The sequence below is a fragment of the Pezoporus flaviventris genome, unplaced genomic scaffold, assembly GCF_033815535.1.
Source record: "Pezoporus flaviventris isolate CSIRO_AGI_PZ_B2104156 unplaced genomic scaffold, CSIRO_AGI_Pfla_v1 ptg000041l, whole genome shotgun sequence".
In the NCBI taxonomy this organism is placed as follows: domain Eukaryota; kingdom Metazoa; phylum Chordata; class Aves; order Psittaciformes; family Psittacidae; genus Pezoporus; species Pezoporus flaviventris.
In genome coordinates this window covers 11,919,054-11,941,857 of record NW_026892589.1, presented here as the reverse complement: position 1 = coordinate 11,941,857, position 22,804 = coordinate 11,919,054, and the positions used below count along the sequence as shown (strand labels likewise).

At 42.3% G+C, this 22,804-nt stretch overlaps 1 protein-coding gene across 4 annotated transcripts in view; it reads right to left on the bottom strand.

Moving 5' to 3' along the window:
* The window catches only part of SBNO1 (strawberry notch homolog 1), a 32,058-nt gene extending 11,040 nt beyond the window's left edge, over positions 1–21,018 (bottom strand). The window contains exons 1-18 of one of the 4 annotated variants that reach the window (XM_061466207.1): positions 20,837–21,018; positions 19,832–20,108; positions 14,222–14,355; positions 13,460–13,564; positions 11,399–11,708; positions 10,145–10,189; positions 9,667–9,767; positions 8,654–8,750; positions 7,451–7,611; positions 6,305–6,438; positions 6,070–6,160; positions 4,999–5,160; positions 4,335–4,470; positions 4,152–4,257; positions 2,763–2,916; positions 1,394–1,576; positions 1,079–1,176; positions 295–446 (exon numbers count right to left, since the gene is read on the bottom strand). In XM_061466207.1, the coding sequence (XP_061322191.1) occupies positions 295–446; positions 1,079–1,176; positions 1,394–1,576; positions 2,763–2,916; positions 4,152–4,257; positions 4,335–4,470; positions 4,999–5,160; positions 6,070–6,160; positions 6,305–6,438; positions 7,451–7,611; positions 8,654–8,750; positions 9,667–9,767; positions 10,145–10,189; positions 11,399–11,708; positions 13,460–13,564; positions 14,222–14,353 (2,167 nt within the window). In that variant the 5' untranslated portion in view covers positions 14,354–14,355; positions 19,832–20,108; positions 20,837–21,018. Of the gene's footprint in view, positions 1–294; positions 447–1,078; positions 1,177–1,393; positions 1,577–2,762; positions 2,917–4,151; positions 4,258–4,334; positions 4,471–4,998; positions 5,161–6,069; positions 6,161–6,304; positions 6,439–7,450; positions 7,612–8,653; positions 8,751–9,666; positions 9,768–10,144; positions 10,190–11,398; positions 11,709–13,459; positions 13,565–14,221; positions 14,356–19,831; positions 20,405–20,836 lie in introns of those variants that run through there. The other 3 variants (XM_061466204.1, XM_061466206.1, XM_061466208.1) reach the window with 3 other exon arrangements.
* Between the last annotated feature and the right edge of the window lie 1,786 nt (positions 21,019–22,804).

Here is a 22,804-nt window from a genome sequence, read left to right as displayed (position 1 = left end):
TTTGTGTAACTTCATCAGAAAGCGGTCTGACACATGCAAGTCATTTGGGGACAAAGTCCCATACTAGATCAACCCAATTCTGAGCAAAGAAGTAACCAGAATTTACAGGTTATAATGCTTCAGAGAGGTTTAAAACAATCTATTAATGGAAGTTTCTTGTAGCAGACTTGCAATACATGCTCTTTCATGAATGATTATACCCATATTTGCACTCCCATATTTTTCCCAGAGTTCACTCTTGGGCAGCTCTAAAATTGCTATTTTCTGGCATTAGTGTAGGAACTTAAGCATTACCTTTCCGTTTCTTTATTTTGTTCTCCTTACAAGGGCTGTCTCTGGGTGAATTGTTATTACTTTGAGCAGTCAAGTCAATTCCCAACAAGCTAAACAGCTTCTTCCTGTCAGGAGCTGGAAAGTGCTTTTCAATAAGAGACTGGAATACTCCTCTGTGTAAGAAAAAAAGGACCCTTCAGTCAAATTTGCATTTACTTAAAGTAGAAACCAGTAAAATGTCACAGCTTGCGTGGCTTCTCTGAAGAATTATTCCTTGTGAATGCTATTACACAAGGAAGCTGTACAATTATCACCCCTATTGCTGTCTCTGTCACCTTAAAAGTAGGAGACATTTATTCTACAGCACTGTTACTTATAGCTTGCTGAATAAGCTTTTGGTATCAAGTGATATTGCTACTGCCATTTTTTTATTGCTTCAAGTTTAGATGACAGATTCAGCAAGGTGGTCTCAGGATTGGATCTGGCTCATCTGACAGAAGAGGGAAGACATGACTGTAACTCATTTTGCAGTGTACACTTGGCAAGCCTTCCCCTCCTCCCAGTTTGAGGAGAACAGGACCAGCTGTTTACACCTGAGAACACCGTTTCAGAATGTCAGCAGAACCAGGAACTAACCAATGGTTCCACTTGAGCAATACTGTCAGATCTATGTACAGCAGCTTAAGAACTTCAGTACTAAAGGTACCCCCAAGTTTCTGTGCACTGGTGCATGTTTTATACATGAAAGGACAAACACTAAACTGGATTAATTTTGTAAAGAACAGTTCTAAGACTTCAGGCTTACTTTGCTGTAGAAACAAAGTCATTCAGTTCACCACCACCTTCCTCCAAAGCTTCTAATGTTCTTGCTTCTCCTGTTGACTGCAGGCCAATAACAACACACTGAAGGACAAGTGAACACAAGACATTGTTAATAAGATCACTCACTTGCAAGTTTATTTTTGCTTGAATTTCTGCTCACTAAATAGCTTCAATACCACAGAGTACAAAACCATGCTACTCTGTCTACTACTGTGTCTGAAGATACTTTATTAAAAACAAAAACCCAACAGCTTTACATTTAACAAAGGTATTTAAATATAGGCCTTGATCAACTTACCTTCCCATTCTTGATTTCTTCCCGAGCCAGCTGCACCACCCTCTTTACTTTAGATGCTATGCAAAGGTACTTGAAGAACCTCTGGTGAGCTGACCAAAACTGACCCCACATGGACTTCTTCATTCGTTGTTCTGCATCAATAAGGTCGGCTGCTTGCTGAAACCTCTCTCTAGCACTGACCCACTGAGGAAGAAAATGTTAATGGCTTTGCATGTCACATTTCAAGGCTACACAGGTCCACTGTTCAATAGCCAAATAAAGACAGGAGTTTAAAGTTACAATGCTATGGGACTGAAAGACAAGGAAACTCAGAATACATCAAACAAAGCTCACAAAAAACATAGCTAAGCTTAGTAGATTCAGAAGATAATTACTCTCATAATGAAAAGCAGACACATTTACATTGCTAACACTGCAAACATACACAGTATTTTCTAATTATCCAGTTTCTCCATGAATACATTCCAGTTAAGGAAGCAAAGAACAGTGCCCATAATTAAGCATAAAGCAAGAGCCCAAGAAGAGAAAAACCCCACTGCCTTCGTTTCTACAACACTGTGTTATAGCAATTGTTTCCAGATTAGGTAAAGTAAGCCTTGGACACAAGCTTAGCAATTCTTCTAAACAACATCCATAAGAACGTGCTGTTTTAAAGCTGTTATATACCTGTCAAAGATAAAGTTTTATTCTGGTAGCCATACAACATGAATTAAGTTATGCTTAAGCACCTCTTAAGCAGGTAAAGACCCTGCTTATTTTAACCTTTGTCCAAGGAATAATTATTTTTATTCTATGTCTATGAATGTGCACTCCAGAGAAAGACATTCTGCTTAGCATATGGGTAAAACTATTAAAGAACAACATGAAAACATAACCTGCAGGTGAGCAAACATTAAAAGGGAATCAAAGCTTCAATGCTTTAGATTTGATCTGCCACGTGATTAAAACTATCACCCTGCACTGTTTAACTACAAGCACCATTCCACCATACCACTGCAATGAAGAAGAGCATACAGCCTGTCTAACCTTTTGCAGCTTGTTCTCAGCTCAGTTGCATAAAGGGGGGAGGACTGTAGCACAAAAATACAACTAATATGCGAGCAGCCTTATCTTAGGCTGCAATGACCAAACTCTGAAGTACTACTAGAAGGCAGTGGATTTGGTAGATACTGGAAGATGCAGCTTTCATAACTCAGGACAAGAATTAACAGCTTTTGCCAAGTCTTGAATGGAGAAACCTTTACACTGAGACAAGAAGATGCCATGCCTATCTCACAAAAGGCTGTTTCAGGAGCAATCAAGTTTAAACCAAGTAACTTCAACCTCTCAGAACTCGATACAGAAAGCAAATTCAAAAGAGCATGCTTACCAGTTTCACAGATTTATTGTACATTTTAACATATTCCTGTGAAAGCAGAACTTCATCAATTTTGAAAGTTACACCTGAAAAACTCAACTGTCTTGCTATGTACATTCCTCTCAGCTTCATATCCATAGCAACTATTTCCATGGCACCGACACCTCTAAAATAAAGGAATAAATTAAGTCAATATTAGAATTGTCAAGAGCAAGGATTTAAAAAAAACAAAACAAAACCACAAACCAAAATTACTGAAGTGCTTTAGAAGAAAACAGCATGCTTACAAATGTGAAGGAACATGTTCCAAAATCATTAGTACTGCTTTGTTAAACACATCCAGTCAGGGAGACTTGAAATTTAGCCTTCACGTAAAACTATATCCCTGCCCTGTGATTATTAAGTGTATCCCAAGAAGTATAAATACTCAGTAGTTACTTTTCCCCCAGCATGCATTAGGAGACAGTACCTTAAACTGCAATTGGATAGTTTTGTTGGTCCAAATATATATATGTAACAAAATCTGGCATTACAATTTTATAAACTCCAGTGAAGACTTAAAATAATAAACTGTATTAGGTTATTCAGATTTATGGTGGTATGAAAATAATTAAGCTAGTAGGTAACTTAAATCCTCTTCAACAGCAACACACCTTCAGCAGTACCTTGAGAGCACAAAGTCAACTGCAGAGCTAACTTACAAGCTTGGGCCTGTATTTTCATTATTGCTCATTTAAAACGTGCTCAGTAATGACGTGGAGACTACACTTGCACAGCCTAGAAAAGTCATGCACCATGTAGATGCTACACAAGAAGATGCATACTAAGCTCTACTGCAGCATTCTGAAGCTTTTAAAGTTCTTTTTAAGTAGGCAAAACACAATATATTAAGATGCTCACCTACAAAAGAATGTAGCAGCTGCATTTTCTATTGCCCTCTCACATTTAGTTCTTTTAATAAGCTCTGAAATACAAAGCACCTTGCAACAGCATGCATAATCTTCCTGAACTAAGTTCTTATGCCAGAAAACATAAGAGCAAGACTTCTTCCTGTTCAACTGCCTAAGCTGAATGCATAAGCATTAGAGGGCTTCCGCATATAGTGAAACATCAACTGAGCATACTCAGTACATACAACGTGATTCACGGTATAACACCCACATTTTAAGAGGGCTATTTTCCCAGCAAGCCTCTAAAGATCTCAAACTTTTCTAAGTGCTTGAGAAACACCCCATTTTTCACTACATAACATAAATTGATTCTAGCTTCTAAATCTAGCAGAAATGCAAAGTTATTACGTGACAGGACAAGTTTGTAGAGGACTAGGAGTGAGTGAAGACAAAGAAACTGGAAAGCATAGTCAACCATATGTGTTCTTGCTGTAGCTCTTTGAAACATTACCTTCTTTCAACAGCCTGAATAAAATCACTGAATTCCCTAAAAGGAGTTCCTTCACCCCATATTCCAAGACGGTTCATATATGCCATGTTTCTTGGCTCAGATGCACCTAGAAGAAGAACACACTCAGTACCGGTGCCATTAAAAGCATACAGAGACATTAAATGCAAACCAAGTAGTACATACCTGTGGCACTGGCATAAACAACCCTGGCTTTCGGAAGTTTATTCTGAAGTTCCAATACAGCCAGACCTGTTTTTGTTGGTTTGGAGGAACCAACAGGACACAGATTCTTTGCTTTATGACACTCATCGAATACAATCTGAACTGTAATTAAGGAAAACACTTGGTCCCACAGCTAAACCAGAAATATGGTAATCACAGGAGGTGGCAGCAGTAAATGATAAACTCAGAAAGATGTTGGTCATATTTTTCACTAAATGCCTTGGGAAAAATATTTAGCTAGGAAGTACTTAAGAGCATAATTACCAACACCTGAGTTCTTTAAGATGTGGTCAATACTCAGAATTACAAGAGCTCACTGGAGAAAATTTCAGTCTAAGCTTAAAGTTCTTAAATATCACACTTGTATTTTATGTGCTCTTTATAGAGAAAGCAGAAGCTTCACTCTTGGATCAGAGTTGCATGGCAAAAATACGATGGTAGCAGATTTGGCACAAGGTTTGTAAAGCTTCAAGTCTAATGTCAGAGCGTGCACACGATCAATTACTGTCAGGAACAAAGAATACCACTTAAAAATACCAGCAAATAAAAGTATAAGAGTATCTTTAGGGATGGGAGCTTAAAAAGCAATTTGGTTACAATCAACTGAACTCCAGATAAAGGATACGACTCCATCAAAGTCTTCACCGCACCAGTGCAGAAGCTGCTTTAATCTGGTTTTGTATTTACCACCAGACTGACTTTCACCAATAAGAGAAGAGTAGGTAGCAAAGATGACCCCTTTCTTCACACTTCCATTATGTTTGGAAGAAATTTTCCCATACTTGAACTGCAATAAAAAGATAAGAAATAACAGGAATTATTCAGAAGAGATCCTACCTACTACGTGATTAAGGATGCTGGTGGTCTTAACAGAAAGGTGTGTACACTTTGAACCACTTGTATCCCTACATCATGATGATGGCTTGGCTGGCATATGGTGATGTGGTTAATGGGTTATGTAGGGCTTTACTTAAATACGTACTTATGGAAGACTAGATCTGAGGCCTCAAAAAGATTAACAGCCACATTCTTTGACTACGTGGTGTCCTTAAATACAATTAAGATTTTAGTTTCAATGCATGCTTCAGAGCTAATAGGTCAAGTGTATTTATAGCTACTACCATAAATGACTATTTATAAAGCTTTTTAGTATTTTAGAAATTAAGACTTCACAAAGCAAAAGTGTTAACTTAAACCAAACTTTAAGTTCAGTAAATTCAACCAGTAATCACGCTTCACAGTTTAAGTGGCTAATCCTGAGAAGAGTCCCCAAAAATAACTGCACATGCCACTGCTGCTTTAATAAGTTACCGAGGAAGCCTATTATTCAAGTATTACACACAAAATGTAGTACATATAAAATGTGTGCTGGGAGACAGAAAGGAAAAAATGCAAATGCTACATAGTCTAAAGATTTAAAGAATATTTCAGAAAATACTAGTAATAGCAACAGTGGCTTCAACAGTATTTTAGAAAACACATGCTAAGACTTAATCCTACAATAGGGCCTATTTACATGATTAACTTCAAGCACTGTTTGGTTCTTCACAAGATTAAAGCCTGTCAAACAAGACCTACACAGCAAATGTATTGAAATTAGTACATTCTTGCTCTTAGAACAGTCAACATGCACAACTCGTCACACAAGCGTACCTAAAGTTTTGCCTCAACTGTACATAGTAAAAAGTTTCCACACCTTGTTTAATGAATGAACCAATATGTTTTTTGCTCCAATATCTCTCAAATCTCTTTCAGCATCGTATTTCAGATCATTTGACACGCTAAACCTGAAGATAGAAAACAAAGCGTGTATTCTGTAAGTTACAGCAGTTGTTCAGAAAGCACTTGCTACATGTCAGAAGTCAGATTACACTGAATTTAAGTACTACAGTCACTACAGCGTCTGCTCTGACAAATCCTGACACACTTACCAGACTGCTCTTTTTCTGCCTAACAAGTAATTTTCATAGATTATTCCAGCTATGGTCCTTCCTTTTCCTACACCAGCACCATCACCTATCAAGAATCCAGCTCTGTCTCCATTGGGCAGGAATGTTTCATGTTGCTGTAGGAGAAAAGAACAAAAAACTTGTACCCATTCTCCAGAACGCATCACTGTGGATTGTCAGAAATAGGCAAACAATAGAAACATCCTATTGGATGAGACCAGTGGTCCACCCAGCCAAGAGCCTCCTGACAGCAGAAAGAAGGGATTTTATCTCGGGAGAGCGTATGAGCTTATGGACTGCTTTATGTGATCCATTATTCCCCTTAGCACCTACAACTGCTGTAAAATTGCTGTATACATCTGTAATTCTTTTAGTGTCTACTACTACACTGAGTGCCTTTTTTTAACCTACTCATATGCCCCTCCACAGCCTTTTGTGGCACCAAAACCCAGACATCCACTGCCTATGATAAAGATGTATTCTTCTATCAATTTTAAAATCAATTTCCTAGCAGTTTCCCCAAGTTCTGCTGTTCTTGTTCTGTGGGATTCCACTGCCTTCTTGGTTATATAAAACTAGATTTCATGCCTCTTAATTTTTCTCCTCTCTAGATCAAAGTGCCCCAGCCTCATTAGTGTCTTCTCATGAGGTGACTTATTCCCTCCTGTGACCATTTTAGCTGTCTTCTAACTTCACCACCTTCCTCCCAGACACAGTGCTGCAAGCACAACTTCTCATGCGGGCCCACTGAAGTTTAACACAGCAGTAAAGTAACACCCAATCTTGTTCTCCATGCCCATCCCAGTGATACCAGTGTTGACTTTCCTAACCTGCTGCTACTGCAGCCATTAAGTTATTTCAGAGAAATAAAAGTAACGACTAAGAGGTCCTTCCTGAATTTTAAGGCAGTCTGAGATCAGCATCATGGAAGTGGCTTAGACAAAGCTTTTCTAGGTGTATTGCCTCACATTTATCTGAAGCTTACCTGATGCCTTCTAATACAACTCAAACCTTTAAGCTCTTCTTACTTTATCTCCTTATAAAACTGACATAGCTGCACTCGTCAGAGAACAGTTTTTCTTCTTAAATTCTATGTTAGCTTTTAAGCTGTACAAATGTCTCCCATACCTGGGCTGCGTAAGTGATTGCTTCAAGCTGCAGAGCTGACAACCAGCCACTATCAATTGTTTCTTCTGAGATTGATGTCTGGTACCACACATCGGGAGGAGTTACGCTGGATAACGAGCTGGTTTCCACTACTGGGTCAGGGTGACGTAGACCAATTTTTACTGGTTGAAAAGAGGAAAGAAGGGAGAAGATGAAAACTGGTATTATATTTACCAAAACAAATTACAACTGTCTGTTGCAAAGGCAATAACCACCATATTTTGGTGCAACAGTTTGTCAACAGTTAAGCTGCATCACATAGAGGAGTTCTCAAACCTGAATCTGAAGAACTGCTATCTTAAATTTGTTTCTACTTTCACCACCTTCCTCCAAGTTTTATGAAATCAGGTAAAATTCAGTTAACAGAAAATTAAAGTATTTGTGTATGTGACATATTTGAGAAGAAATGGTCTGAACCTTGCCTTCTGAAAAGGCCAGAGGCAGCCTCAAGATGCCAGAATCACAAAAGCAATATTCTTCACACTATGTATATGGCGCTGGCTTTAAGCGGTATGAGAAAAGATTTAGACCAGACATGGTTTAATTGCTGACAGAGCTCACCAGTGACAATAAAAATTAACCATTTAGCTACAAACTCCATGCAAAGTTTTTTGCCTTGTTTTTACTGTAGGTCAGCCATGTACCCAGGAAACAAGATAACAGCTTTTTGTCACTGATTACAATAAAAGAGGAGGAAAAATAAAGAGATGGCCATTAACAGCAGTAAAATATTCACTTTTTTGTTTAAACAGCTCTAAAGTCAGTCAGGAACAATGCAGGAAGAATGTGCTTAGGGTGGTGTTACACCAGAAAACTCAAACTAGATTCTTAAGTGACCACTTAATCCCTTTGCAAAATTTCCTCTGCTGAGGCACAAACCATCTTCACATAGGTAAAGAAAGAGCTCACAAGTCATGTTTCTGAAACAAGTACTGCTCCAAGATACGCTAAAGAACACTTTTTTTTCTATTAAAGAAATCTGTATTCCTTCCAAAACAAAGCACTATAAAAATCTAGGAAAACCCACAACAAATTCAGGTCATTTTCATTTCATTCAGATATTGATCTATCTGGTTTTTGGTGCTAGTAACTACAGAAGAGTTAGCAACAAATTAGCTCACAAAACATTTCAGCCTTTTGACGTAAAAAACCATGAGGTCGTACGTTTTATTGGCATATACTCAGCGTAAGTTTCTGCATGGCCCATTTCTTCTTCATCTTCTTCCTCGGGTTCCTCCTCTTCTTTTACTGCTGGCACTTTCTACAACAGAGAAATACCTGCATTAGTCAAACAGCACATGGCTCATACTCTATATTCTGGGAATTAACATATGAAATGAGCACAAACTTGCACTTGAATGTTTTAACACACGTACTTTGTGAACCAGTGAGCAGCTGGGAAAACTACAGACCCAACTGCAGATACTACACTCTGAACAACCCTCTGAAGACACACAGGCAGAGAACTTCCTTTCCTTTACAAGGGGAGGAAAGTATTCCAAACTCACATAAGCAGAGTGAAAAGAAACACTTCTTACAGCATATTAAATCCGAACTGACTTAAAGAAAACTGCCTTGCAAACACCAATAGTTAATGGCCAAAACCCAACTTTCAAGTGCTCCCATTCTACATTCATTACGCAACTTCACAACTTCAGGGAATAGTTACAATAACCACAGTTCTATCCAGTACTCTGAAATCCGAGTGTTACCCATTTCATATTATCACCTTGATCAATAAGTTTGTATTTTAAAGTATTTATGCTCAAATTACATCTTAAACTGACCAGGTCAGCCATGCTAGAGAAAGTCTTCTGACTTCCTCATTTCTAGTTACATGAATAGGGATATTTTAAAAGAGAATGTCTTAAACCACAAAGTGATAGGCTTATCAGCTTGCACTGAGCACACCTTTTATCCACAAAATGAGGTCCTGTTAAGGACAGTAATTTCTTGGAATTGTCATTTATTATACAGATAGTCAGCTCTACACAGCTGTTAGTTTTAATCATTTAGCCAAGTATTCATCCAGTGGAGAAACTTACCTTATGAACAAACAGATGCACTCAGCAACTTCACCACAGAAAAGGCAGATATGAGTAACTACCAAAATTAGTCATAGGGGGTTGTGGTCAGTAAAATATACATTTGGCAAATTAACTATTTGTACTACTTACCATAGTAGGGGAAAAACTTCTCATTTTAATATCATTTATCCATATTCTTGCTACCTCTTTTGTGGAAGCCTCCTTCTTCACGGCACCATTGCTTAAATCAGCTACAAAAGAAAAGCTGCGTTTTATAGGAACTGCCTCCAAACATTGACTCCAATTCACATTCTTCTCTATTAATAAACAGTAAGAGGAATTTAAAACATCTATTGTGTTCTTAAAGCATCAGTGTGCTACTATTTTTGTCCAGATTAAAAAGTATCTCGGCAAGGAGATAAATCCTGTTTCTTTGACTGAAGAAGCTTCCCATGCAATACCACTGCATCCAACAGCGACATTGGGACCAGTTGTGTTAGTTTCAATACTGAAATAATTCTGACTTTGACCAAATCTATACAAAACACTTAGAAATACTCCATCTTGTGAGCCTTCGAAGTTTCATAACAAACCAGAAAGTCCAGTGTTTCAACAGAAATGAGATTACCTGATCGAGTGGCATTTACCACCTCAGGACAAACTACAGTTATATCTGTAAAACAAAAAGTCAACACTTTGGACTCAGTTGTTTAAAGTTTATAGCAGGATCTTTCAAGAAGACAATTTATTAACTTCCCAGTCCTCTGTCACATTTGGAAGCATCTGGCAACAGGGCTTATACAGAACTGAAACAATTTACACAAGGGTAGATGTAAAACATTGAGAGCAGCTGTCAAATTTCCATCACACTGAGAGTCAATGCATGTAATAAACTTAGCATAACTGTCCCTAACAAACAATTAAGACAACTGCACAAATAAAGTTCCCCTCAAAGAAGCTGCATGATTTAACTTCTTAAAATTTTACAATCTAGAACTCCTGCTGCCTGAATTATGTGAAAAGACCATGGTGCCTTCCAAGAGCTCATCTGCCCTTGAAATTTCTACATGCATTTGGGGTTTTGTAACCACAAAGAAAGATCCAGAAACACAAGGACACAAAGAATAGAAATGCAGTTCTAGAAGTTGCACGCCTCCTTTTCACTTAATACAGAAGCTACAGATTCAACTACTTTCTGCAGCTGTGCCACTACAACAGCTACTGTGCTGTTACCTACTACTTATTGCTCCTGGGAGTTTTCATTAAGCAGCAAGGGGGAAGTCAGCCCTATAAAACCTTCTCCCCCTCCTCTTCCTCACTCCTTCACCCCCCACCCCAGCTTCAGTTGGGGTCTCAATTTTGCCAATCATGCAATGGAGGCACATCCTTCTTTTTGTTTCAGCCCTAACAGACAGCTTCATCTACTGCATGCTCTATCTGCATATGGAAAAATAGGTTACTTCCAATCCCGCCTATAAGATCAGTATATCTTGGAGAGAGTGGAAAAAAGTACTAATTTGTCATAGTTCCACAGCAACTATCCAGTAGAACAGAAAGTGATGTAGACTCAAGATAGCTACATCAACTTCAGTAATGTTCACAAATTAATTTTACCAATTTGCCAACTGCAGTCTAAAAATGTAAATCTTCCTCATTCCTTACAGTAAATCAAGAGCTTAGTTATTTTTAAAAGCCTTTCTGTATTACTTCACCCTGAATGCTAACAGTATTCCAGTTAGAACAGAATTTATCAGGTTTTCTGGATCATTTAATTTTACTGTGATATTCTACTCCTCAATGAAAATACAAGATGTGCAAAGACCTTCACATTCTGTTATTTCACTGTTTGTCTAAAAAAATATGAGTTAAAAGAAAAACTCACTTGCTGCAGTTGCTACTGGCTGGGCAATATTAGGAGGTGGCTTCAACTTCATGAGTTCATTAAGACTATTGTTCTTTAGCAGATCTTTCAGCTGAATCTGGTCCTTTGAAGGTGCAGTGGTCAAGGCATTGCGAACTGCTGGTGCTGCAACCGAGGGACGAGTAGTTGTGCTGGTCTGAATGATTTTTGCTACAGTGATAGTCTGCCTTGTAGTTGTAACAGGTGTTGTTTTTGTCATCACTAGCGTAGTCCCCAAAGTTGGAAGCTGATTTATTTGATTCAGCACAAAGGTTGTGGTGGATGGTGGTTGCTAGCAACAAAAAACAACAGGGAAATTTTCAGAAGACAGTGAAAAAGAGCAGACTTTAGTAGCCCTTCATCTAGAGGACAAGAAGTCACCAGTTTTTAAAACACTTGTAATAAGAAATGCCTTCACATAACATGCTGAAGATGTTACGAGTAATTATCTTGTGGTGCAACAGTTTGAGCAAGAAGTGTCTATCAATACACTGCCATACGTGGTTTTGCACATTTAGCACATTTTAAAGGAAATATAAAATAGGATGAAGGATTCATTGTCTAGGTACAAGACATGACTACTGCAGGTACAGGGCCCCTATGCTGAGAGTTTCAAATACATACACTATCTGCACAATTGCTAAGCTTTCACAGTCTCAGTACAAGCAGAATTGAGATGATGGCTAACTGCCACTTTACAGTCCCACCTCTCTCATTACATTTTACTAATACACTGTATTGGGTTTATGTGGCAAGGTTAGGTTGCAGGGGTGGCTTCTGTGAGAAGATGCCAGAAGCCTCCCCCACATCCAATAGAGCCAGTTCCAGCCTTCTGTAAGATGAACCCACAGCTGGTCAAGGCTGAACCCATCATAGCTAGTACAGTGTTTTGGCTTTAGTGTGAGAACATGCTGATAAGACACCCATGTTTTAGTTGTTGCTGAGCAGTGCTTATCCCCATCAAGGACTTTTCAATCTCTCATGCCCTACCAGTGAGGAGGTGCAGGAAGAAGCCAAGAGGGAACAGCGACCTGACCCAAACTAGCCAGAGGGGTATTTCACACCATAGCTTGTCATGCTTGGTATAGAAACTGGGGGGAGTTACCCAGAAGGGACCGATTGCTGCTCAGGCCAGACATTGGTGGGTGCTGAGCAATTGTATTGTGCATCACTTGTGTTTATTGGGTTTTTTGACTTTTCTCTCTTAGTTTTATATTCTATCCCCGTGTTATTTCACTTATTATTAGTAGTAGTAGTAGTATATAGCTCTTTAGTTATTAAACTGTCATCTCAACCCATGGGATTTACATTCTTTTGGTTCTCCTCCCCACCCTGCCCAGAAGGAAGAAGGGGGGTTGTGAGTGAGCGGCTGCGTGGTGCTCAGTTATCAGCTGGGTCTAAGCCACAGCGCATATTTAAGAAGGGAGGAAGAACCACAGTGCAATCAACAACTGGGAGAAGAGTGAGAGTATGCAAGAAAACTGCAGGCTCCAGCGTCAATGAGGAAGGAGGAAAGGAGGTGCTCCAGGCTGTCCACCTGCAGCTCATGGAGGGCCCCATGCCAGAGCAGATGCACATCCTTCAGGCACATCATGACCCTATGGAGAGGGGCAGGTTTTCTGGCAGGAAATGGAGGGACCCACATTGGAACAGTCTGTTCCTGAAGGACTGTGCGCCATGGGAAGGGTCCACAATGAGGCAGTTTGTGGAGAACTGCAGTCTGGGAGAATGATCCATGTTGGAAAAGTTCGTGAAGGAGCTGCTGCAGCAGGGAATGAGCATGAGGAGCAAGCAGCAGCACAGACAGAGCTCTCATTATCCTACTCCAGTGATAACTGGCAATGAATTTTTGATTTTCCCAAGTCAAGTCTGTTTTGACTGTGACACTAACTGCTGATCTCCCTGTCCATACCTCAGCCCACAAGTCTTGCATCATTTTTCCCCCATCCAGCTGAGGACGGGGGAGTGAAAGAGCACCTGACGTCCCACCAAGGTTAACCCACCACAATAACACATGTAAAACCTTGAAGTACCAGTCCTTACCCGAACATTTAATAAGGCTGGAGTCGATACAGTCTCTGGTTCTTGCTTCACAGCAGCTGTGGCCTCAGTCTCCAAGCCTAGTTCTAAAGCACTAAGTGGCACTGACTGCAGAGGAAAGAAAGTAAGCATCAGGAAACTTTAATATTAGCAGGGAAAAAAAAACTTAAGAGTAAATATCCACCCACAGAACAGGGAAGTTCTCAACTGTGCCCATTAACAAAGGCTTCACTGAAAATAAAGATCAGCAAGAGGTCAAATTCCCATCCAGAGAAGTTAAACGTACAACACTTTGTTAGTTAACTGCTGTAAAAATGTAATTAGTTTTGTAATATCACTGTTAAGCGTACTGCTGCTCCCACTCTGTGGCTGAAACAGTCAATTATGAAATAACCGAGTGCTGTCATGGAGCTTAAACACTGTATTGTATTACACTTTTTTCACACATTTCATAAGAGAGCAGTTAGACTCCAGTGATGTTAGAGTTCTCCATGGCTACATGACAGCAGGCCACCCTTTAAGGCTGAGAAGTTAAGTATATTTATGTTTATACTGACGTAAACAGTGCACTTTAGATTGCTTTTTTCTTATAAAAGTTTAAAATTAATTAACAAGTCATTTCCCAACCTCAGTACTATGAAGCAAGAAGTTTATGAAAACTCCACATTCATTAACTATTTGCCATGGATATCCCTCCAGCCCCCCTCAGTATATCAGGTAGAAGCTCTTCGGTCCTATAGCTAACACCTATGTTCTTGTTTTAACCTGCTGAACAGCTGGAGTTGGTGCTGGAGTTGCAAGAACCATGTCCGGAGAGTCGATATCAAACAGGTCATTTGGACTGATTCCACTCTCACTCAAAGCAGCAAGCAACAGATCTTGTCCTGGCTCCACCATCTCTAAAAGAATTAGAACCACAAATACCAGTTACATTTCGTTCTGACTTTGTGCACACACACATACTCACAATTGAGGTTCCCCTTCCTGCATTTAAGGGCGTACACGATGTGCTCTCCTGTACATGCAGTTTCACTTTCCAGATTTGTTCTGGCTCTTTTGTTCATTTGGAGATTTTCCCTCTACTTTGTTTTTTAAATCTTTTCAATATACCCACCATATTCAGAAGCAGGAAGAATTAAGCAGTTTACTGCAGAAGATGCTATCATACCCATAAACTTAAAAAGAAAAAATAAACCTTTTCTGGTCTTTGCTGCACCACGCTTTTGAGCCTTACAAGAACTACAAGAGGCAGAAACGATGAGACTGTATTATGCTAATGCCAGAGTCTTTGTCAGTGAAACACACTGCACGAGGGAAGCACAATTAAAACTCATTTAGTTTATCTTGTAACAACAAGTTAGTGATAAAAAAGCTTATAAGGAAAGCTTTTCTTTCTTGCTTGCCATTACATTAGGTAGTAATTCATTCATATGAGAAATTTTGTTTTGCATAGTGGAAAGAACCAATGTTCCATTATTGTAGTATGTTAACTACATATTAAATAGGACACTAACATCAGGTCACAGACTCCTTTATGTGTAGGACGAGCAAAATTAACTTCAAAAGCTATTCTAGACAGTGTAAAACCTTGTTAAAAAAGCCAAATACTCTGTTTTCAGATTAAGACAGAACATATTTTGCTTCCTTGAGAAGGAAGTCCATTTGTGTTAGTACCAAGACAAAAATTACATGAGACCACATAACTTGAGCTGTTGCTTACATATTCTATACCTCAATAGAGATTTATTTCCCTTCTCCTCTACACCCCCTGTAACATCCACTGGTAACAAAACACCAAAACGTAACAAAGATGAACACCTATTCTAGAGGAGGCAAGAGGACAAAAATATTTATTGGCACTTTAGATACACTCACTCACAGGCTCCAAATCAGCATTCACTTGCTTGTCCTCCTTTACATGTACAGCTAAGCCACATTCAGCTGCTTGGTCACACACATAATTCATTACAAGAATTACCTGTTCTGCCAAATGTGCTAAGTTAAGCCTCAGGCACATAATTCTTATTCTTCCTAGTTTTAGTCTGTGCAATAATAGGGAGAAACCTTCTTTCAGTGGACTAATACCAAAATGGTGGCACCACAACTGTAGCAGTGGATGTAAGGTACTGAGACACGGGGAAGATGTATTTTGAAGCATCAAAAGATTGCACTACCCAGAAGAATAGCGAAGCAACAAGCAGTAACTGGTGGGACTGCTACTGGCCACACGCAATCCCACTGAACACCGCTTGCTGTGTCAAAACTAGATTCTACTTTTTTAAAGGCATTTGAGGTGATCACGTAATTACAAACCAGACCATTCTGCCAATTTATCAGACACAGAAGATATTAAGAAATAAAGACATCTAGCAGATTTAATTAACATGGCAGCTCCTTCAAAGCATGTCACCTCCCACTAGTCTATCTCCTAGAACCTTGAATGGGTCATAAAAAATGAGTAAGAACAGACTGTCAGCTCTACCTTGCAGAAGGATTAAGTGCCTCATCTCAAAACAAGGGGATCTCACATATATATTAATTCTGTAGGATAAATCCTTAATTTTCAGACTGAAATATTAACAGCAAGGCTCATAGCTAAGTTTAGAAGCTTACAGCATTGTTTGCTGATTAGGAACAGGTGAGTTTAGAAAGATTAAGTCTGCAGATGGAGTTTTAGCTCATCAGTACATTTGGTGTTAGGAACTTCAGAGCATTCAGATTAATTTGTCCACAAAAGGTGAATTAAGACAGGTTACCCCTTCAAAACAGCAGCTCCAAAACACTTCATGTTCACAACCCTACAGTGTCCATTTGGGAAGGGGGCATGAGCGCTCTTCCATACAGTGCAACACCTTTGCTCTACATGGTCAAATAAACAAGCCTGTCCAAATGTACCAGGGAAAAAATGCCAGTTACGAAGTGTTTTAGTCTGTATGTAGTTTTGATGACACCAGCTCTAAGAGAAGATATGATTAAAACTTGGTTGAGAGATAAGCGGCTCTACTGAATAAAGGCATGGAAAGACAAATTTGGGGTGCTTACTTAAAAGAGAGCTAGCACCAAAAAAAATTACTCAAGCTAACTTCTAGCCTACCCTTGCAATATGTGAAGGCTTTCCTATGAAGTTGAGACTCAAAACAAAACCAAGGCTAGAAAAAACCACACCAACAGCACACAAAAACACATCCTCCCTAACCATCCTAAAACAGTGCCACAACCCAACAACTGTGTTTCAAGTTTAACATCGCTATGATAATACTGAACTCCATGTTTTTAATCTTTAAAACCGCCACGGATAGCCTGAGATTGTTTCACCAAGCTCAGAAAAAAAGTATTTGTAGCAGTAATAATTTAATTGCTCATTTCAGCTTTCATGAGGTACTGAGTGATAGAAATTAGTGTAGGAATTCCTACAATTCCAGAATTACTATCTTCAGCTTAGAAGCATCCCTTTCCTAGCATGGCTCTCTTCACGTGAGAAATCCCCCAGCTGCATCTCTCACACTAACCCCAAATTTAACAGTCTTAAAGCTTAGCAATTGTTAACAATCCAGTAAAAAGCAAGTAGAACAGCAGCAATAGTTTATTTGTGTCAGACAGTCTGGACAATGGAAGTTTGACTAGTTTCACTTATTTTGTTTCTGTACACTAGGAACAAAGCTGCATTGTTTGAAACTGGAACAAAAGGAATTCGGGACTTCTAGAATTTTTACATTATAAGTCACTGAATACTTCATACCAATTTTAGGCTTTGTGGAACTTCCAAGCCCCACGGCTGCCTATCCCCAATTTTCATGCAGTAAGGAAATTCAATGCGGAGAAATAAGTAAATACAGGCAAAGCTGCACTGTGATAGGTCAGTTTATTTTTTGTGACATATGCTAGTCAAGCCTAAAGCGTTATCAAGCTGAAACAGCTCCATAATCTTACAAGGTAGGAGGCTCCTCAGTTAACACAAGTGAAAGCGACTTTATCAAGCTCTGCAGCTCAGCTTTGGCAATACTATATAAGGACCTGTTTGCCACATCTTTAAAATCTCCAAAGAAATTACTTATAAAAAAGTTGTGAATATTACAAGCTGTTCCCTAAGCATTTCACCAATCCAAGGACTGTTGTGAGCATGCAGAATCTTGCAGATAAGGTTGTCTATGTTTAGTCGGGCTGCCCAATGTCACTGAGCAAGATTCGACCTGTTAGATACAGCTAACAAAAAATATATATTTCTAGAATTCCAGCAGTAGCAATATTTCAGTTTCTTTTGTATCAATCATATAAACTGCTGCCATTTCAAGAAGGGCTATCACAATGCATCAAGCATTTCTATAAGGTGCTCTTCTGCTGCAGAATATAGCCTAAAACTTTGATAAAGACAGCTTTGCTACCACTGCACGTTATGTAAATAGCTTCTGATTTAAAGACACAAAACCAAAATGCCATGTTTAATAGTATGTCATGTATCCATGCCAACCTGACTCTCTCCCTCCCTCCATTTTAGCTTTGGTACAAAGAAGGAAAAAACAAAACAAAAAGGGATTCTAAAGCACATGCTAAGCAACCCACCCTCCATTTCCCCCAAGGAAAATAATGGCAGAATCCTAAACAATGAAAAAGCTTTTGCTTTGTAGGGGTGAGAGTTACATGTTGTAACACTGTATACCTAATGTGCTTATCTAAAACTCATCATCAACTCTAACATCACAGCTTAGCTCAAATCAATCACAATCAACCAGGCACAGCTATTTCCAAACCCTTTGGACATCTGGCCTCTGTGGCACACCCAACATGCAAATGTGGGTTTAAATGGGACCAATGCAGTTTGGCAATTCCTGTTTCTCCTTTTACTGGGAGGGATTTTCCCACTGGCTTTCTGAGGGATACATGTCACTTGAACTACACTGGAAGCCACTTAAAATACCACACAAATACTGAAGTTGTAGAGAAAAGACAGGTATGACCCCACCAGCTTTCTGCCTGAACCACAAGCTACTATTAACCTAAAAAATTCCCCATCTACATTCATAGCCTCTCACAACAGAGGTGTCAGGGCTGCTAACCCCTAATCCCACACAACAGGATTCTCTGGATATCCAGATGGGTTCTGCTCATCTTGCAGCTTTTGGCTCCAGAAGGCAACCTAGGAAACAATAAAATAGGAAAAAAGCCAACCCATTCCCTTCTGGTCCTTTCCAAGTCACCATCCAACCATAGAGTAAGGCACTAATGACTGAACTCACCCATCCTTACAGGCCTTACCCTCAAGCCTAATAGTTAACATGGCATTTGAATGTACAAAGTTTACTTTTGATACACAAAACCCTGTAAAACACACAACAGTTTTGCACACGCTGGCCACCTCTCTGAAGTCATCGCGTGTAAGGACACGAGGTCGTTCAGGATGCTGCAGGACTCAGCTCTGCCTCAAAGCTCTCTTACAACTAGTCTATGAAATTCACAGCAGTCAGGATATACAGACTGAAAATGGGAAACTGAGAAGCTTTTAAAATGTGAAATGTAATGATTTGGCTAAAAATCAGCCTTCAGACTAAATGGCTGGAGGTCAAAATTTATGCTATAGTGAAGGCTTTTATGAAATAAAACCCAGAAGAGGCAGCAGCGGTATCTGAGCACTTTTACCCTCCCTCGATTTTGGCCCGGGAGTCACTTCTAGGTGTATCTCGAGGAACAAGAAACACATTAACCATACTTGCTGCCCATTTCAATAGCTTCTCAAATAGCTGTTGTTCAGTTCTGACATCAAAGAATTTGTCTGGATAACAAGACAAACTGCCCGCATTTTAAAGACTATAATGGCATTCAGAAGTAACATATCACACCAGTAAGATCTAGGAAACCAGTTCAAATGTCATGCTGTTACACCACTTCTGCCCTAGCAAATTATTTGCTTTACATCATCAACTATGGCTTTTCAATTTAAGGGGGGCAAAAAAGCTTGCAAAACATTCATGCATGCATTTAATTAATTTTAATACAGAAGCAACCTACACACTCTATAAAGCCAATCAGTGCATCACTGAGTTCTTAACTCCAGAGCAAGTAATGGGGAAAAAAAAAGGTAATTAAAAGAATTATTAGCTTGAATAAACAATACAATCTGAAGTTATCTAATTCATCAATTCAACCTTTTTAAGCATTTAAACGATTGGCCTGATCTTTAGCAGATATCAAACATCTAAAACCAGCCTACGAATACCTGCTAGAAAGTCCAAGAGTTGTAATTTATACCCCCAAAGACAGTGTGGAACCTGCTCAGCTAAAAATAACAATGGAACAACCGATAAAAAGACAGACAGAAACCCCACAAGGCCTCTTCCCCTTCAGACTGTAAGGGCATTTTTATGTTAAACAATTACTCACCCTAGCAACCTCTGTTTGAGGTGCGCTCGTTAAGAATCACTGGACTTTGAGGCCGGGTCTGTCGCTGCGGCTTTCAGCCCCACCGGGAGCTGCGGGGCTCCGGCCGGGCGCGCCAGCCCCGCGGGAAGGCAGCGGGAGGGTCCCGGTTCCCGGCCTCGCCACCTTCCCCACCAACACGTGTTACCGACATAAACTTCCGGGTTGGGCGAGAATTGGCTGCGTAATTGTGTCCCATGCGCGACTTTTTGTTTTCAACCCTTCATCTCTTTAAAGATCCCTTTAACAACGCTGGGATCCCGGAGAAGGGCGATGGGGTTGAGGCTCACGGCAGCCTTTAGAGCCACTCCAGCACCATAAATCACCCCCCCACACACACACACACGCACCCCGCCTCGTTTCACCAGAGCGGCTCCATTTCAAACGTTAACAATTACCCCCGCCGCTGAAAGCCCGCACAAAGGCGAGCGCCGCGGACCCGGCGGGGAGACGCCGCCGTCCCGATGCCATTTTACCCGAGCAGGGCGGGGGAGCGAGCCCAGCCCCACAGCCGCCCCCCACCCCCGCGTCGCCAGCCGCTACCGAAACGCTTCCCCACAGCCAAGGGGGCTCCGCTGCCCGCCCAGGCGACCCCACCGCTCCCCACACGGCCTCGGGCACAAAGTTTATCCGACTCGCAAGCAAGCGACGGCCCAGCCGGGCCAGCGGCTCCTTCCCCCGCCTCACCGCGCCGCACCGGGCCCACCGGGGACCCCCGGCGGGGGCGGCCGTGCGGCCCGCCCCAGCGTGAGGGGCCAAGAGAGACGCGGAGCCCACGGCCGACACGGCGGCTTCCCCTTCCCGCAGCACCCCCCTCACACACACACACACCGCGGGGCCCGGTGCGCAGCGGCGTCTGAGGAGAGAGAACCCCCGGGGGCGCCGCAGGGAACCCGCCGCGCAGGGAGCGGCCTGAGGCGGCCGAGCAGCCCCGCAGCCAAGCGGCAGGGCGGAGCAGCACTCACTCACTCTCTCTCGGTCGCTCCCGGTCCTCCCGCGGCCGCTCCTAGAAGTGTCCGCCGCTGGCGCCGCCGCCCGCCGCTCTCTAACTCACGGCCGCCATCTTTGCCCTCCCTCCCCTCTCACAGGGAGGGGGAGGGGGGGGAGCGGGGCTGAAGGCCGCCCGCCGCGCCGCACCACGTGACCCACGCCGCACCTCCTCCTCTCCCCCCCCCCAACGACGCGCCGCACCCCTCCCCACGTGATGCCGGCCACCGCCCGCCGCTGGCGCGCGCTTCGCCCCACGTGATGCGCGGCCCCTCCACGCTGGCCTCCCCCAATCACGTGGCCGCCGCCACCGTCTCGCGCCCAACCCCCCCCCTCCTTTCACCCCCCGTTTCTCCCCCCTCGCCCCCCTCCTCCCCCCCCCCGCTGCTGCCGCCGCCACCGGAGTGTGGCGCACGCTCCCCCCGACCCCGTCACGTGACATGCCGCTCCTCGTTCCTCCCTGCCCAACAGCTCCCCGACACCCGGCGTATCCACCGTCCTCAGAGCGCGACGTCCCCCGCGGGCGGGCGCTGCCTCGGGGCCGATGGCGGCGGACCGGACTCGAGGCTGGCGGCTTGGGCCCGGTTCCCGGTTGGGTGGGGGAGGGGAAGGCGGAGGCGAACGGGGCTGCGAGCGGTCACGTGATCCCCGGCTCCTCCAAGATGGCGGCTGCCGCGAGGACGCGACAGGCGGCGCTCTCGCGAGAGCTCGCTCTTCTCGGGGTATCGTGATGACGCGCCTTGTGTCTGTGCGCGGTGGGGAAGGAAGGAACAAGAGGTGGCGCATGCGCATTGCGCCATCCGCCTGAGGCGGCGCGCGGCAGTGGCGGGCGGACCCCGGCGCCTGAGGAGTAAGGGATGGTGTCGGAGCCTGCTCCCGCCGCTGGACGCGGCCCCCCCTTGGTTCCAGGCCGCTGTGGCGGGCGCCGCTGTCCTTGTGAAAGCACTGCAGGGCTCTGGCTCTGCGGCGGGGTCGGTGCCTCCCCGTCTGCGGGATGCCTACAGACCCCCCGTTCCCTCGTAGGCACACGGCTCGCCGGTGTCCCCCTCACAGAAGCAGCTCCCTGAGGGGATCGAGGGGTGACAGCGGTGCTGTGCTGAGGGCCATCCCTGCTGAGTAGCCTGGCAATGCCACACGTGTGCAGTGCGCTGGCGCATGAGTTTTCCCTCACAAATACCTTAAAAGTGGCTAAAGCGACGTTTTCTGCCGCAAAGAGCTAATTCTGCCTGAAAACCCAGTGACTGCTTACACTTGCTTTGACATTTGGGGAGATGTTTTAGCAGTTCGGCCCTCAGGCTGACGGATTCTTGCTGAAAAAGACATTATTCCATTAAAATATTTTCCTAGGTGTGTAAGAATATGAAAACGTGTGAGAATTTTAGCATAAAATTGAAGCACACACAAATGGAAGTGTAGGCGCTCATGAAACCTGCTTAAAACGCTCTGTGCTGCTCGCTCAGTTTTATGCAAGTTTACTTATTTTCTCGTTAGGCAAACCTAAAAAGGATTAAAATAACCAATAATGGATTAGACAGATTTAGGCTAAGCTATTTAAAGACAAAGCAATGTTAATTAAACCGACTTTAAGTCATACAGATTAATCAGTGATGCTTTAGATGCTAGAAGATGAGAGAAGCCTGTCCAGAGATGAGAAGAACAATTCAAATGGTGGCTGATACCTTCGTTATTACCCTCTAGTGCTTCAAATAGAGGCACAATAAAGGACAGTCTGTGTGTGCTATAGCTAACGCTAAAGGCACATAAGCAGCTCTATACAATCGGGACAAGAAAGTGATGGTTTTGATACCTGGAGCTGAAAAGAGTTAACCTGTCAGGCCTATGAGCAGAGTTCACGACCATCCTCGACAGGGAGAGGTGAGTGGCAACACCACTTCCCACTGGTGTGAAATGCAGCATTATCTGCAGGATGCTGTTTCCACAGGACTTCAG